Source organism: Triturus cristatus, chromosome 1_2 (assembly GCF_964204655.1).
Source record: "Triturus cristatus chromosome 1_2, aTriCri1.1, whole genome shotgun sequence".
Taxonomy (NCBI): Eukaryota; Metazoa; Chordata; class Amphibia; order Caudata; family Salamandridae; genus Triturus; species Triturus cristatus.
In genome coordinates this window covers 787722212-787738362 of record NC_140580.1, presented here as the reverse complement: position 1 = coordinate 787738362, position 16151 = coordinate 787722212, and the positions used below count along the sequence as shown (strand labels likewise).

The 16151-nt window shown below is 44.0% G+C and overlaps 1 protein-coding gene across 1 annotated transcript in view; it reads left to right on the top strand.

The window, feature by feature from the left end:
• LOC146868040 (uncharacterized) overlaps positions 1–15617 on the top strand; it is a 155858-nt gene extending 140241 nt beyond the window's left edge. Inside the window, exon 10 of the mRNA XM_085608853.1 lies at positions 13680–15617. Within this exon, the coding sequence (XP_085464979.1) occupies positions 13680–13828 (149 nt within the window). The 3' untranslated portion in view covers positions 13829–15617. The remainder of the gene's footprint in view (positions 1–13679) is intronic.
• The last annotated feature ends 534 nt before the right edge of the window (positions 15618–16151 follow it).

The window sequence follows — 16151 nt, the reverse complement described above, 5'->3', positions numbered from 1 at the left end:
GTTGTTCTAGTATTGTGTGTGCTGCTTCTATTGAATCGGACCGCTGCCATAAATTCACTTCCTGTTTCCCCGTGCTGCCACTGAGAGACGCCATTTTTTTGGTAGTGCGCTCTCTAGTCTTTTGGCGTCCGGGGCTATTTCAATGCGCGCTGCACGGACGCAGGCGCCTCAAAGGGGTTGTCTGGTATTGCGATTCTGCCGACCTCGCATAGCCTAATCTTGCTAAATTGCACTGTTTGCCTATTTTGCACAAGATCTGTTGCCCTCTGAATATTTTTAATCAATTTTAAACCACTAACCTTTTAAAAACATGTTGTTCTAGTATTGTGTGTGCTGCTTCTATTGAATCGGACCGCTGCCATTAAATCACTTCCTATTTCCCCGTGCTGCCACTGAGAGACGCCATTTTTTTGGTAGTGCGCTCTCTAGTCTTTTGGCGGCCGGGGCTATTTCAATGCGCGCTGTGCGGACGCCCAGCAGACGCGCGCAGCGCCGAAGGCAAGCCCGTCTGTGCCCGTCAGCGTCCCGGAGGTGGCCAGCGCCAGCCATGCTGCTTGCCGAGGCCCAGGACAGGAAGTCAGACTTTGCTACACTGGGGATGCCCTATGGGCACTTAACCTTAACATCTGCCCTTCTCAAGGTAGTTGGGATGTTCATGTCGGCAGTAACAATGTGTGCCCGATCTGTGACTTTAGGTTGAGCTTGGGACCTGCTATTTTGGAGCAAGTAAGCATACCTTCTAATAGACCTCCAAGGGCTCCCCCATTGCTGCAGCTTTGATCAATGTTCGATCCCTTAGGAAACACCACATGGAGGTGTTTGATCTCCTCGATGATGGATCTCTAGATCTACTGTTTATTATGGAGTCCTGGCTTGACTCTACGTCAGGCCCCGTCGTTACCCTTGACATGCCTAAGGGAGACAAGATACAGAAGGGAGGGGGGGTGGTGTGACCATCTTTTATAATTTTTATTTTATTTTACAGAGTTTTATATTGTGCAAACTTGACCCGAATTGGGTATAAGAGCGCTTTGCATAGCACCGGTTGCATTACATGAGGACATTGTTTTTTTAAGGCACGGGGAGATTAAGTGATTTGCCCAGAATCACAGTATGTTCAGCGTCATTGCTGAGACTTGAAGCCAGGTCCCCAGATTCAAGGTCGACCACCCTAGCCGTTAGGCCATCTCTTCTCCAATAAGAACAAGTGAGATTTTCGCAGGGGGGACGTTACCTTATGGGGAGGTTCTTGATTTTAGTATTCGTTTTTCAGATAACTTTACTGTGGGTGGTTCACTGATCTACAGGCCTCCCGGTCCGGTGAGTCCCTTTATCCAGGCCTGTGGGGATGCCATAGTGCCTAGGGCACTGAGATTCTCTCATTACATTCTATTAGGGGATCTCAATATTCATCTTGATCAAGTTGATGCCAAGGATTCGTGTGACTTCCTGGATACTCTCCATTTGGTCCAACTGGTCCAGCGGGTTAGGCTCCCCACCCATCAGACTGGCCATATACTGGACCCAATCTGCAGTAATTCCCCTATTTTGATCAGAGCCCCATGTCCGGTTTCTTGGTCTGATCATTTTATAACTTACTTTTCATGGGACATGATGAATGCCGAGCCTGTAACATGTTCATTTTGCAAACCTGCCTTTAGCAGAATTGCCCCCTGTGCGTTCAAGCAAGTTCTGGAAACCTCTAGACCTATTCTTTCATGTGACCTTGTAGATCGACTCGATGGTTTTACCAGCTGGATCTCCAAGGCAGTTAACGCACCCGCCCACAGTGCTCTCCTAGGCTGTCCAGGGAATCCCCTTCCTAACCCTGGTTCAGCCCCGAGCTTAAAGCACTTAAACGCGAATGTAAGATTCTAGAGCGAGCGTGGCGCCGCAGTAATTACTGTCCTGCTGCTAAGCTGAAGCTGAGAATCAAACAGAAGGTCTATTATGGTCTATTATGAGGCCATAACGTCTACCAAAGGCAATTCTATTCTAACCGAATTGACTGCCAAAAACAACGCTAAAGAAATCTTTGCGATTGTTCAGAGCTTCACGTCTCCCTCAGCCCAAGCTAGTGTGTCATCACCTTCAGTCACCTGGTGCGATACTCTATCGAATTTCTTCCTGGATGAGATTCGCACTATTCAGGCAGCTTTTTCACACGGTGACAATGAGACCGTGGCATCTGTCTTGCCTCTACTTCCCAGCGCTGAACATTGCTTGGATGCTTTTAAGCCCGTGGGCTTGCATTATTAGGAGCTTAAAATTTGGCTCACCCTCTGATCCTTGCCCTGCTAGACTGCTAGCTGCAGCAGCAGAAACGATCAATGTAGAGGTGAACGGCATCATTAACTTGTCTCTCCAGACAGCCAGTGTCCCGGCGGCCTGGAAGCAGGCCAGGATTTTGCCACTTATAAAAAAGCTGTCACTAGATCCCCTTAATCCAGGGAACTACCGTCCCATTTCCCTCTTGCCTGGTCTGGCTAAAGTGTGTGAGAAGGTTGTTAATAAGCAACTCACCGAGTTCATTGAGAGGGAGGGTATTCTGCATCCAGCACAGTCAGGGTTCCGGGCTGCCCACAGCACCGAATCAGTCCTTGTGGAGGTCATGGAGGCCATTCTGGAGTGTCTGGACACGGCGAGAGGGATGCATTGATTCTGCTGGTCCTCTCGGCGGCGTTCGACACTGTCCCGCACTCTCTTCTCCTTTCACAACTTGCCGGGATAGGTGTGTCGGGTACTGCCTGAAACTGGTTCAGATCCTTCTTAGAAGATCGGGCCCAGCAGATTTGGATGCCTCTGTCCTCCTCCTCTATACATTCTCTGACCACGGGAGTGCCCCAGGGGTCCTGCCTTAGTACCCTTCTCTTCAATATTTATGTTACACCTTTAGTCTATCTGGCCGAGAGCTTGGGGGCCAAGGTGATAGCCTATGCCGATGACACCCAGCTGCTGTTTACTTGGGACAATAAAGATGAGTCTGTCTCCCCAGTTCATCACTGCCTCTCATCCATTTTTAAATGGTTAGTGGCTGCGCAGCTAAAGTGTAATGAAGAGAAGTCAGAGATCCTCCTCTTTGGAAAATTCCCTCCCAATTTCCGAGAATCTCTTTGGCCTCCTGAGTTTCCATTGTCAACCTCTGTAGGGAAGCCTGCCAAGAATCTGGGGGTATGGTTTGATGAGAGTCTCTTTCTCATACCATATTAAAAAGCTGGCCGGCAATTGTTTTGGTCTCCTCAAAACTTTGAGGAAGTTTTTCCCTCTCCTTCCCCAGGCAGCGAGAGAAACGGTCACATGTGCACTCATTTTGTCCCGGCTAGATTATGCCAATGCGCTTTACATCGGCATTCCGGGCTACTTGCTGAAGACGCTGGAGGTGGTCCAAAATGCAGCAGCCAGACTTCTTCTGGGTATCTCTGCTAGGAACAGCGTGCAATACCAACTTCACTCACTGCATTGGATCCCTGTTGCACAACGGTTGAAGTTTAAATCATTGGTTTTAGCTCACCAAGCTTTGCATGGGTTCGGCCCACTCTATTTACAAAAACGATTCTCTTTCTAGGTTCCATCTTGACAGTTGCGCTCTACGTCTCTCCGTCTTACACAGGTTCCTCGATTTAAATACCAGAGGCTTGGAGGCAGCTCATTGACAAGGAAGGCCACTGTAGCTTGGAACGCACTGCCCCTTGCCCTACGCAACATTCAGGACCCAGCAGTATTCAAGAAAAACTTGAAAACACATCTCTTTGCTTAAACAGACACTTTCACCCTTTGGTTGGTTTCGCGCCGGGACCCTCGTGAGTATCTGTGCGCGCTATAAATCAAAATAACAAAATAAAATAAACTTGGGTTCCGGAGTAGCATGCTACTCACTGCAAAGTACTCCAACGCCTCTGCAGGAGGTCGTAAGCGATATATAAATTCAATTTAGAATTACAATTGCACCCACAAAATCATTGCCTGCACAAACGTTGGTATTTTATAATTAGACTTTATTATGTGCTAGTCTTCATAAAATCATGTGAGTATGAATTATTATCACAATAAAGAATACCCCAGATATTAAAAAAATAAGATAAAAATAATAGTGAGACAAAAATAAGAGTCAAATGTTTAGCAGACATATCTTATGTAATAGTCTAAAATCCCTAGTTGCCTTAGTATTTTTATTATTTGCTGAGTCATGTAAAAAATTCTACATACCTTTTAGCCAGAAAGCCCCCGTTTCACAACATATCTACTGGCAACTGGTCTTCTTTCTACCCCACAACAATTGCTAGGGGTTTTTACATCTATATGTTCCCATAATAAGTCTGTGAAGCAATTGGGGGCTAATGCACTCAAAAACTGCACAGGCAAAGTAGAATTGGAAAAAAGCTTCTTGAGCCATAGAAGCAGATCTTGTTGAATTTTTTACCTCCACCAGCTCTGAACTTTACAAGATTAACCTGCAGAAAGTTCCTTGCAACTACCGCAAACACTCAGTAGAAGTTGTAAAAATCACTTTCTTGTGTAAGTGATATGAACATAAAAATATGTGGCAGTTTTGTACAAACACTAGAAGGTTGCACAACATAAAGCAGAAAGCCTCACCTTAATAGAGGCTTAAAATCTAGTTCCGAGCACCACTACGCTATGTGAACCAATCGCGCTGTTCCATCCAGTACATACTCATGGACTATGTTAGCATACATCAAGGCCTCTACTGCATATTAACATTATCACATATAGCAGAATTGCTTACACTCCACAAGCAACTGTATTTTGGTGGATGTTTAATCAGGAATAATTCTTTACCGTGAGCAAGTATAAACTTGGCAACTACGCCCAATTAACGGTTATGTAAGAAGCCATAGCTGGAACCCCGTAGGTAGACGTGAAACGTCTTGCACTGAATGCCCTTCTGCGTGAACTGTCGCCTTACTTTTCAGGTGTAGCAAGGTGCTATCTGGCATATTAGTCTGGTCTGTGGAGAGAACAACCACATTCAAAGATACATCATTCAGCTTTTTTAAAGCAACAACCTTACCTAATAGAGAACATGCTTAGTTCCGATTTTAGATCATCCAGCAGTTCGCAGTTTTTCTGGACTATGTTTAGTCTCTCTAAAATGGTGTAGCAGGAGCAATGCACCGATGATTTTTGCTCTTCACCCTGGGCCCAGCTAGCCAAGGAATTACATTTTCCTACTTTTTGTCTCGGTTATTACCATACAATTGGCCCTAGTTTGCTACAGTTCAGCCTGCACTTTATTCTGTGGGATTCCTATGAAAGTCTTGCTATCATTACATTTATGTTTTGCCATTATTTCATTATTGCTGGAAGTCCCAGCTGAAACTTATATCCTTTGGTGTGTCATCATTTGTCACTCCCAAGCTTGTTTCTCTTCTGTAAGACCCATAGGAGCCGTGATGCCTGTTTTGCCTACAAAGTCTTTGGATGGCAAGTTAAACAAAGAGCATTTTCTTCATAGCTTATTTTTTACTTCCTCATTGTCACTGAAAAAACCTAAGTTGGTAGTGGAAAAGGAGGTTAATTAGCCACAAAAGTAACTGGGGAAGGAGGAAAGGGTATTGGGATCGTTAAATGATTTGACTTGCATGGGAATCCCCTTTTCGGTGAGTCAGCACTAATAAGACATACACTATGGCATTACTCTTCCCTATCCTGACCTACAGCATTGATACTTTCCCACTCATCTTCTTTATAGTCCTTGCGGGTAAGGGAAGGGAAATCTAATTCAATACTGCTAAATTGGGTGATAATGGGTACAACTGTGATATTTTTGTGCATGTGGAATATCTTGACACTTTATTGGTGACTGCTTTCCTTGATATGGGGTAACTATGTGTGGGGGGATCGATGTTATAGTTTTGTTGTACTAATTTTAGTAGACTTAAGATATGTATGAAATATTGAGTAGTTGGAATATGGTTGAATGTTTTTGGATGCATGTCATATGAGATATAGTGATATCACTTTTAATCTGTAAATTATAGTTATATGGGTATTTCTCCTTTTTAACCTATATTTTAATCTATTTATTATAAGTATCTGTGTAGCTTTTTAAAGCAAATTACTGTATATGTAGTGCACATCATTTATGATCTGTATGTCTCCGTTTGAGTGGAGAGAGCGAGCGAACACAAGCTCTGCATCATTTCCGGGTTGGGAAGGAGCTACAGGGTTAGCAGTCTAGCTGCTACCTGACTCTATTTAAACTCTTGGCTGCCCGACGCACAGCGGATGTGCAGACCAGTGAGGCTTTTCTTTTACTGATGTAACACTTTTACTTGTTTTCTTCTTGATTCTATTTTAACCGCATTTTAATTGTATTTTATTCACCCACTATTCGACGCGAAGACCATTTAAAACCCCTCTGCCCTCTTGCTCTGCCTACCTGCTGTGTTTGTCTCTCGCTCGCTCTCCGTCCCACCATGGGTTTTCCCATTTGAGTGGAGAGCACGAGCAGACACGAGCTCTGCATCATTTCCGGGTTGGGGAGGAGCTATAGTGTTAGCAGTCTAGCTGCTACCTGACCCTATTTAAACTCATGGCTGCTCCAACGTGCAGTGGAAGCGTGCATCGGGCATGCCAAAGGCAAGCCTATCTGCACCCGTCCGCGCCCATCCGTCGCCAGGAGCCAGGACCCATGCATCTTTCAGGTTAGACATTGAGTATAGGCAGAAACACACTTACTCGACTATTGAACTCCTTGAAGTTAGACGCTGTAGGACCTGGGGTCTCCAGGCCCTATGGGGCGGTAACGTGACACGAGCGGTCGGGCCACCAAAGGTCTGTGTGTAAAGCAACCATACAACACACACCTCACATGGGACGAGGAACACACACAATAAGTGACGCCACACTGGAGGAGTTATGTAAATACTCAAGTTTATCCAAGTAGATCACGTTAGATGCAGTTCATGAGGTAGCAGTACATTTCATAAGCTGATAATACAATTCCTAGCGATATACCTGTCAATCAGGAGCTATAAAGGTTGGTCATCCCCTAGATGCAGTTCATAAAATATCAGTACTGCCTGAGATACAATTACCATTCACATATATGTACTCGCGCGCTTCACTTTCCTGTAGCGCCTTAGGGGGGTGATTATAGCGCTAGGCGCGCTAATCGGTGACGACCTCAGAACGGGGCATCTAGCACAGAGAGCTACTCGTGATCAAGGACATTTAGCACTTCAATATGGAACATGAATAACAGAGCGCTACTCGTAATTAATAGCAATAGCACGTAGCACTTCAATATGGAACATGAATAACAGAGCGCTACTCGTAATCAATAGCACGTAGAACTTCAATATGGCACATGAATAACAGAGCGCTACTCGTAATCAATAGCACGTAGCACTTCAATATGGCACATGAATAACAGAGCGCTACTCGTAATCAATAGCACGTAGCACTTCAATATGGCACATGAATAACAGAGCGCTACTCGTAATCAATAGCACGTAGCACTTCAATATGGCACATGAATAACAGAGCGCTACTCGTAATCAATAGCATGTAGCACTTCAATATGGCAGATGAATAACAGAGCGCTACTCGTGAGCAATGACATTCAGCCTTTCACTACGGAGCATAGATAACATGGCGCTATTCGTGAGCAATGACATTCAGCATTTCACTACGGAGCATAGATAACATAGCGCTATTCGTGAGTTCGGGTGTCTAGCACTTCAGGTCGGAACCGGGCTATCAGAGCGCTACTCGTACTCCGGGGCAGTCAATGCTTCACACGGGGCTGTCCGCAGGGAGCGCACGGGACTTGCAGAGCGAGTCTCTCAGCTCCGGTGCAGTTCGTAGGGCACCACGCTTCTGTACGGTTCAAGGGGGCACAAGGAGAGGATCCCTCGGGGGGGTCTCTCCATCGCGATGACAGGGGGGAAACTCCCACGGAGAGGGGACCCAGGCTGTGGGGTGCGGTGTGGCTCCCAACCAGTAGGGGGCGCACCAGGGGCAATCCCAGCCTCCGGGCTTACCTCGTTCTCGGCGTCAGCAGGCGTCCGCTCCAGCGACGATGGGGAAACTCGGTCCCAGGCCTCGCGCACCTTCTCACACAGCTGCGCGGCAGCGGCGGGGCCCCGGGCTTCTCACGGGCCCCGGGCTTCTCACGGGCCTCGCGACTCGGCAGGGCACTTCTTCCGGCCTCCGGGCCGCGGCGGTGAGCGCGCTGGCTTCCACGTCACAGGGGGGTGCTCAAGTTAAGGATGGGGGTTCCGCGCTCAGCAGAGCACGCTGCCGGGGGTCCCAGACCAGGTCAGGGAGCGCAGGGGTCACAGCGCTAATACCTGGTCGATCCCCGGTGGCTCTTTAATCTGCTTTGCATACGGCTTCAGGGGTCAGTCTGGACACGCAGTCTCAGCGCTTGGCATGTAAGTTTTAGAGTTCAATCTGGACACGCAGTCTCAGTGCTTGGCATATAAGTTTAGAGTTCAATCTGGACACGCAGTCTCAGTGCTTGGCATATAAGTCTCTGTTCTCAGATGTTAGATGAAGTCTTGTTGGTGCAGATGTATCTGGCACCCTTAAAGGGGTTCTGTTACAGGGGGGTAGGGATGGAGAAGGCGACTAGGTCCTTCCTAGTCAGGCTGGGCAGAGGTTCTCTTGGTCCTCCTACTGCTGGGCAAGATCAGTGGGTTTCACAGGGTCCCTCACTCACTTAAGAGGCAGCACCTAAATCCTGTCACTCTCAGAGGCATAAGTCCCTGGCTAGGCCCTACCGCCTACACTCCTGGTGGATTCTTCCAGGTCTGCTTCACCCCAATGGCCAACTCACCGCAAAAAGTTCCCTCCCTCACTTAAGTAGCCCTAGGTCAGGTGACCTCTAGCCAAGGCGGCAAAAGAAAACCACACCTCCCTTCTAGAAGGTTCCAGCACATTCCAGGAGCTTCCCCACTCTACCTATGGGACAAAAAAGGCGGGCTGGTGTCGCAACATTGTTGTGGGGTTCCAGCCAGCTCCTGGCAGCTAGGGTGCTACTAGAACAGGCCACTCTGCAGTAGCAGGGGCCTGTGGCAGCCATCTTGGGTGAAGGGAGCACCTGCACCTTAACACTACAAAAACGAAAAAATTCAGGGAAAAAGGGCCAAGTCCAACAGACGCTTATTCAATACTCATTGTATCAGTAGCCGCTATGGCTTGTCTGGGGCCTTTTCTAATATGGAGGGACCTTTCTCTTGCAGACATTGCAAATTTCAAAGTCTGAAGCTGTGGCAGAAGTCCACGGCTCAACTCACCTCTGATCAAGTGGCTAGGATTTATACCCTAGATACTTCCCCTCCCTCCTTCCATATCCTGCCTACCAGACCCACTCAGGTGTGGAAATGCTTTTTGAGCAAAATTAGATCCCTGCCTAAGCATGCCACTGAAGTCTGGGATTTACATACCTCAGAAAAATGTGACCTCCGCTTTCTTACCGAGGCGTGACCCAAACCAGGCTCCGCCCCCGCCATTACTGTGGCACTCCCCAAGCGTTACGGCTTCCAAAGGTTAGATAGGGAGAATAAGGTTGGCGGAGGCATAGCTATTATCCATAAATAGTCTTTCAAGGCATCTATGCTTGAACACTGCTGGAATGATAAAATAGAAACCTGTATTTTTAGAATTGATTTATCGTCCCATAACTGCTGTAAAAGCACCCTTGTATACCGCCCCCCTGGACCCCTCCGTGACTTTTCGCTCCAATTGATGGAGTTGATTGCTCCCCATACCATTTCCACCAAACAATTCCTTTTATTAGGGGATTTTAATATACACAGTGAAACTGCTTTTAATTTGGACACCTCTCTATTCCTTGCCGATTTGGCCACTATAGGACTGAAAAAGATTAACTCACTTAGCAGGACATACGCTAGATCTTATTCTGACCAACTCTTCAAATATTTATTCTGAGGCTCCTCGTCCTCTTATATGGTCAGACCACTCCCTAATTGATTTCCATGTCCGTTGGCCCTAGGCCGAGCCTGCGCCTTCCAATGTTCCCAACAGTTTCAGAAGACAGTGGCACAAAATTACACCACACCTCTATGAATACATTTTCGGTAAATATATATTGGGAATCAAGGAATATTGACTATTGTTTAACTGACTGCCATACTACAGTAAAATCAGCTATAGATAGCCTGGCCCCACTGAAACTACAATTTAATACTTTCCGGTGCCCACATGCAGCCTGGTTTTCTCAGGAACTGTGTAAGGGGAAATCCCTTTGCAAAAAATTGGAGAGACATTGGCGTCACTCCCATGACTAGAATGCTAAAGAAATCTATAAGACCTCTATAGCTCTTTATCACGAGAACCTAAAGAAATGCCCGCCGAGCTCATATTGCCTCACAACATAACTAGGCAGGGAATGCTCCTAAAGAATAATATCAAATCCTCAAATCTTTTACTTACCCGAAGGCTTGTAACAATGAAATTCCTCCATCTCAAGAACTTTGCGCTGAGATCGCCAATCATTTTGAACATAGAATTAATCTCATCTGTGACAAATTCACTGAGGGTAGAAGCCCCTCAAATGAAATTTTAAACCTTTGTCCTCTTACCTCGACCAATGGTCATCTCTTGGATAGTTTTACTCCACTCACAGTAGATACAGTTGAGAAATTGTTGAAAACAGCCAAATCCAGATCACCTATGGCCATAATTCCAGCTAGAATCTCCCCCTACTGCACAAACAGCTGGCTCCCTCTGTCTGTTCAATACTTAATCTCTCTATGAGGGAGGGCCAGCTTCCACCAGAGTGGAAGGCTGCACAAATAATCCCCATCCGAAAGGTTAATGCCCCAGTACCAGACCTATCTAACTACTGCCCGATCTCCCTTTTGCCTCTTCTGAGTAAACTTTTAGAAAAACACATCAACAAATTACTGTCAGAATATATTAATCCACTGGATGCCTTTACCCCTCGCAGTCTGGGTTCAGACCAATGTACAGCACGGAGTCAGCACTGATTGCTGTCGCAGACAATACAAGACACTCCCTTGACAACGGCCAGGCAGTACTGTTGTTGCTACTGGATCTGTCAGCAGCTTTCGACACAGTATCTCATTCTATTCTGCCCAGGAGACTTAAAGAAATCAGGATTTGAGGACAAGCCCTTCTATGGTTCTCGTGTTTCCTAACCCATCGGACACAGACCATCAATCTTGGTGCCTTCCGCTCTCGAACTATGGAGCTTACCAAAGGAATGCCTCAGAGATCTTGCCTGAGTCCCAACTTATTCAATATCTATGTGGCACCTCTGGCGAAACCTCCCAGAAAACTTAGACTTTACACAGATTTCATATGTTGATGACACCCAGCTCTTATTATTGTTTGATAAAAACTCTATGAATACTCAGGCCTCTTTCTCAGAAGGTATGACAGAAATTGGTGCTTGGATGACGGATAACTTTCTCCAGTTAAATACTGGAAAAACGGAGATCATGCTCTTCGTGACGCTCCTTTGCTTTGGTCTCCTGCGTGGTGGCTGCCCGAGCTAGGTGTTGCCCCTGTCCCTAAGACAGTGGTCAAGAACCTGGGCACCCGCCTGGACCAGAAACTTACAATGAACGATCAGGTGACAGCCACTGTAGGTTCCTGCTTCCATATGTTAAGCCTTTTGCGCAAATAATGTCCTTTTCTTCCTCTCTCTGTGCGTAAAAAACATGTTCAGACACTAGTGATAAGCTGCCTAGTTTACTGTAATGATTGCGGCAAGTGATTCCTCACTAAACAGCATTTAGGTAGTTCAAAACACCGCGGCCCGTCTCGTTAAGCACTTACCAGCCAGAATCAGCCTCCCTCCCCCTCTTACAACATCTGCATTGTCTACAGATACGTAAGAGGGTTAGGTTTAACATATATTGCATTGTGCACAATTCTTTGAATGGTAAAGGACCTGGTTACCTAGCTGAAAAACTCATCCAATATCAGCCAAGTAGATCCCCCCGTTTTAAGACATCTCGCATCGGTGGGAAAGCTTTCTTCTACTTAGCCCCCTACTACTGGAATCAACTACCGATTCATCTTCGTAAATGCTCAAAATATTTTTCATTTAGAAACCTTCTTAAGACTGAGCTCTTCTGAGTTGTCCTCACCTGGTCTGTACTGATAGCTGTACCTCCTACAGCACAGAGATACCCCTTAGGGGGCGATTCGGGTGCTTTATAAGTAAATAAAATTAAATAAATAAATATTATATGCCTGTCAATATTGCACTTGGGTCTATTTAATGAAACTAATAACAATTATTTAAATTAACTTCTTTTGTTACGCTGGGATATTAAATATTGAAATGAATATAAATTCCCAATTGTTCTTTTCACAAACTGCCGGTGCGGTATGCCCACTTACCCAAAATGCATGTTTCTCTGTTATGCCACAATCACTCCACTCCTGCGGTATTCTGGGTTTTAGTCTACTGACTGTCCAGCTACAGCCATTTACAGATTGAATGGAGAGGACATTCAATATGTAAATGGCTCTTCCCATTGTCAGCTCTTCACTTTCCTCATGAGCCTTTAGGATATGCATGAGCGAGCTTAAATATGTGGGGGGCATGAAAAGGAAAGTTCAGATTAAGCAGCTAAATGTTCACCTCCAAAGGTAAAGTGCACTAATGTGTATTAAAAACAGAAATGCCACACTCTTGGTGTTTCGATGTTAAAACTACTGGCTAACAAATGAGAGCACTCACTGGGCAAATGGCTCCACCAACTTTCAACTCTTCATTACCCCCATGGAAGTGCAGGAGTAGACTTTCATGCTGGAGGTACAAAGAGGAGTACAAAGCTGCAAGTTCAGTTTAAGCAGCAAACCTTTCACAAAGGTAACTTCCATTTGTACGTAATCAAATAGAGATGCTAATCCTGTAGTGTGAAGGTTTTTAAACAGCTTAATGTCAATTTTGTGCTATGGTTTATACATACTAATGTCAATATGTTTCCAAACCTTGTATCCACTTAGCTTTAGCTCCCTGGCACTTGTCTGATTTGGAAGGTTATCTCCTTAAGACTCTGTATTTTGGACAGAGATTTTGATTTTTTCAGCTCATTTGTCTTTTATTGCCCTCGAAAAGTCTAATCCTTTGCCAGTCAGCCACGCTTCGGGTTTCTGTAGTTTTACTAAAACCGAGTCATATAACTTTCTATCATGTTCCAAACAGACCCTTCCCAAAATTTGAAAGCATACTCGAGAAGATAAGATCAAGTAAAGAGTTAGGATGACTCTATAAGAGAATGTCTTGTTGACACAACATCATCCTTGTACATCCTGCCTTCAGGTCCTTCAGTTGAAATTAACTCACAGGCCTGCTAATAGAATCGTGCCTTGGTTTATTCAGTAAGCTCCTTTATTCTCCAGACTCCCAGGAGGCAAATCCTCACTCAACCAGCAATGAGGTACATTAATGACATTTCACAAGTACATCCATAGTGTCGGAATCTGTAAGACCTTATACTCCCAATCCTTTGTGGTGTGTGTGTGTGTGTGTGCACATTATTTCCAAAATACGAACTGTGAACGGGTTCGCATATGTTATATGTGATATATAAAGAAAATAGTCAAAATTCCCTTGGGAGCACTCATTCTTTTTTTATTTATTGTTTTTAATCTGACCGTCACAAAGTGGTGTACGTGTTATAAGTGACAATACATTTCTTTTACAGGAAAAGAGCAGCCAATGGTTACCAAAGAGCAGTTCCTCTGGGCATTACAGGTGGCTGCGGGAGCTGAGCAATCCTGGCGAAATGGAACGGCTGTTGACCTGCGCAATGAGGCCGTGGATGTGGCGATAATCAAGACTGAAATACTGTAATATGGGTTTAGTAGATTTATATGATGGATTCCCAAATTATGCTACACATGATTTTATCATGTGATGTATCACATGATTACGGAGTACTTTTTATATTAAATATTTGTTTTCCACTTCGATTTATCGAAGGAGGTAGAGATGCTTCTTTCAACTAATGTACGTTTAACATCATATTTATGTATGTATATATATATATATATATATCATGGTCCCTTGGCTTCCATAAATTAAGGCATGTTCATGCCTTCATTTATCCCAATAATTATATATTTGTGGCAGGGTCGATCAGTGCATCTGATTTATTTCAGACAAAGGCCCTTATTGTGAGTGGCCCATAAAATCCTTTTTATTTCCCTCCCTTGGATTTATGAATACTAAGGGAATGGTAATTTCAGAGGAACACCATAACGGGATTAGGAATTTTAGGGAAATAACATGTGGAAATCTGATTCATAGTATGGACTTTGGTAATGAGAGCCTAAGAAGTTCCTTTACCGCTATTGTAGGTCAAATAAATTATTTGTGGTTAAAGGTTCTACTTGTTTGAGACTATTGCAAAATGGAAATGTAATGCAAAATGCCTTTATTCAGTCTTATGACCGGATAGAAATTTGCTGTGTATCTCATGCATTGAGCTGAATCTAGAGGTGCAATCAATGATAGGAGCTCATGGTGCACACTGCACTTGTTTCAGTTTATAATCTTGAAGTGAAATTCTAAGTCCTAGAGATGAGACTGTCTTCACAAAAAAAAGTCTGTGTCTTTACTATCCACAATGGATACAAAATTATATTAAAGTTTGTTCTCCATTGTTGAAAAGGCACAAGTATAACATTTAGGATGCATGGTTTTATGACGATTAATTAGGTCTTCATGCACTGTAAAATGTTTTGGTACACTGGACTCTTTCAAAATAAGACTAGTTAATTCTGTGTAACACGAGCTGAATATAGTTAAAAACATACAGTGCAAACTGCTGGTTTTTAACAGTAATAATCCTGCCGTTTTGTGAGTTATTAATGAAAAGGGCTTCTCTTACTTCCATTTTGAATGACTGGCTGACATCTATTATTGAGTTTGCCTTAAAATGATTGTCTATGTAAAGATAAAACAAGCAAATCCGACATTACATTCCAGAGTGCAGAAATATCTTGTTGGTGATTTGACATAATTTGCATTCGTTCGATAGGAAAAGAACCTGTTTTTGATGCCGCACTGTTAAAACCACAAACTATCTCAACTGTCTCATTCGGTTTGTAATTTTCATTGTAATTTAAAATTATCAAAAGGATATGTTTCACAAAGGCTTCTCTGCCATGGTGCAGTCTGGCTTCTTAAATCCTCCTTCCTTAACCCCTTAACAGAAGTAATTCATCTTACTGTAGACCGGGAGTCTTTCAACCACAGGGGCTACTTTCAGCCTTTCATTATTATTAACTAATCAGTGGTGACAGCAAGAAATAATTCTCCTGCAGGAGAGTATCTAACACTAAACATGTAGTACATACAACACAAGTTGTAAACATTAAAATGTTAATGTATTAACATGTAGTAGAACCTTTTTCGCATTACATTCAGCAGAAGATCTGTGATTGGTGAAAAGTCGATGACCCTTTCATAAAAGGTAATACCTAGGGATAAGGAGTTAACTTGCTACATATAGCACTTAAGTAATGGAGAGACCAAAATATTGCACCGTAATCCTCATGACATTGCTTATCATGCCCAATTTAACATAACTAAATTGTGGATTTTGTACTTTGTTGAATTTAATAAAACAAACAGTGTACTGCTTGTTTCACAAAATCTAAAATACCTATGTATGTCAGCTTAGACCAGTAGCCCACTGGCAATACTCCCAAATATGTGCAATGTACAAATGCATGTGTTCACTTAAATCCGTACAGCAAAACAAATATGCTGTTTCTGACCTCCATTTACTGGTTTCGAAACCTATGTCACACATTCCTCTAGACCAGCCCTGTGCCTACTACATTGGTAAAAGTCTCTTTTCAGCTCATTCTGCTGAAGATAGTTTCCTACTGCTAGCCTTCCCCCACCGAGCAATTTGTGGTGAGTATACACAAAATATATATATATATATATATATATATATTTTGCAGACTGTGTGATCTCTGGATAATGTACCTTCTATAGATCCTTTGCATTCTCACTGTCATAGGTGTAAATTTCAGATGTGCCTTCTTTCTCTCTAACCCATCAAAAGAGAGATAAAGCAAACACCACTTCTCTGTGGGCTCTATTTCAGATGAACAGTTTGTTGGTCAGAGTCTGTAATGCATTCAGAGTTAATGTTGTTTAA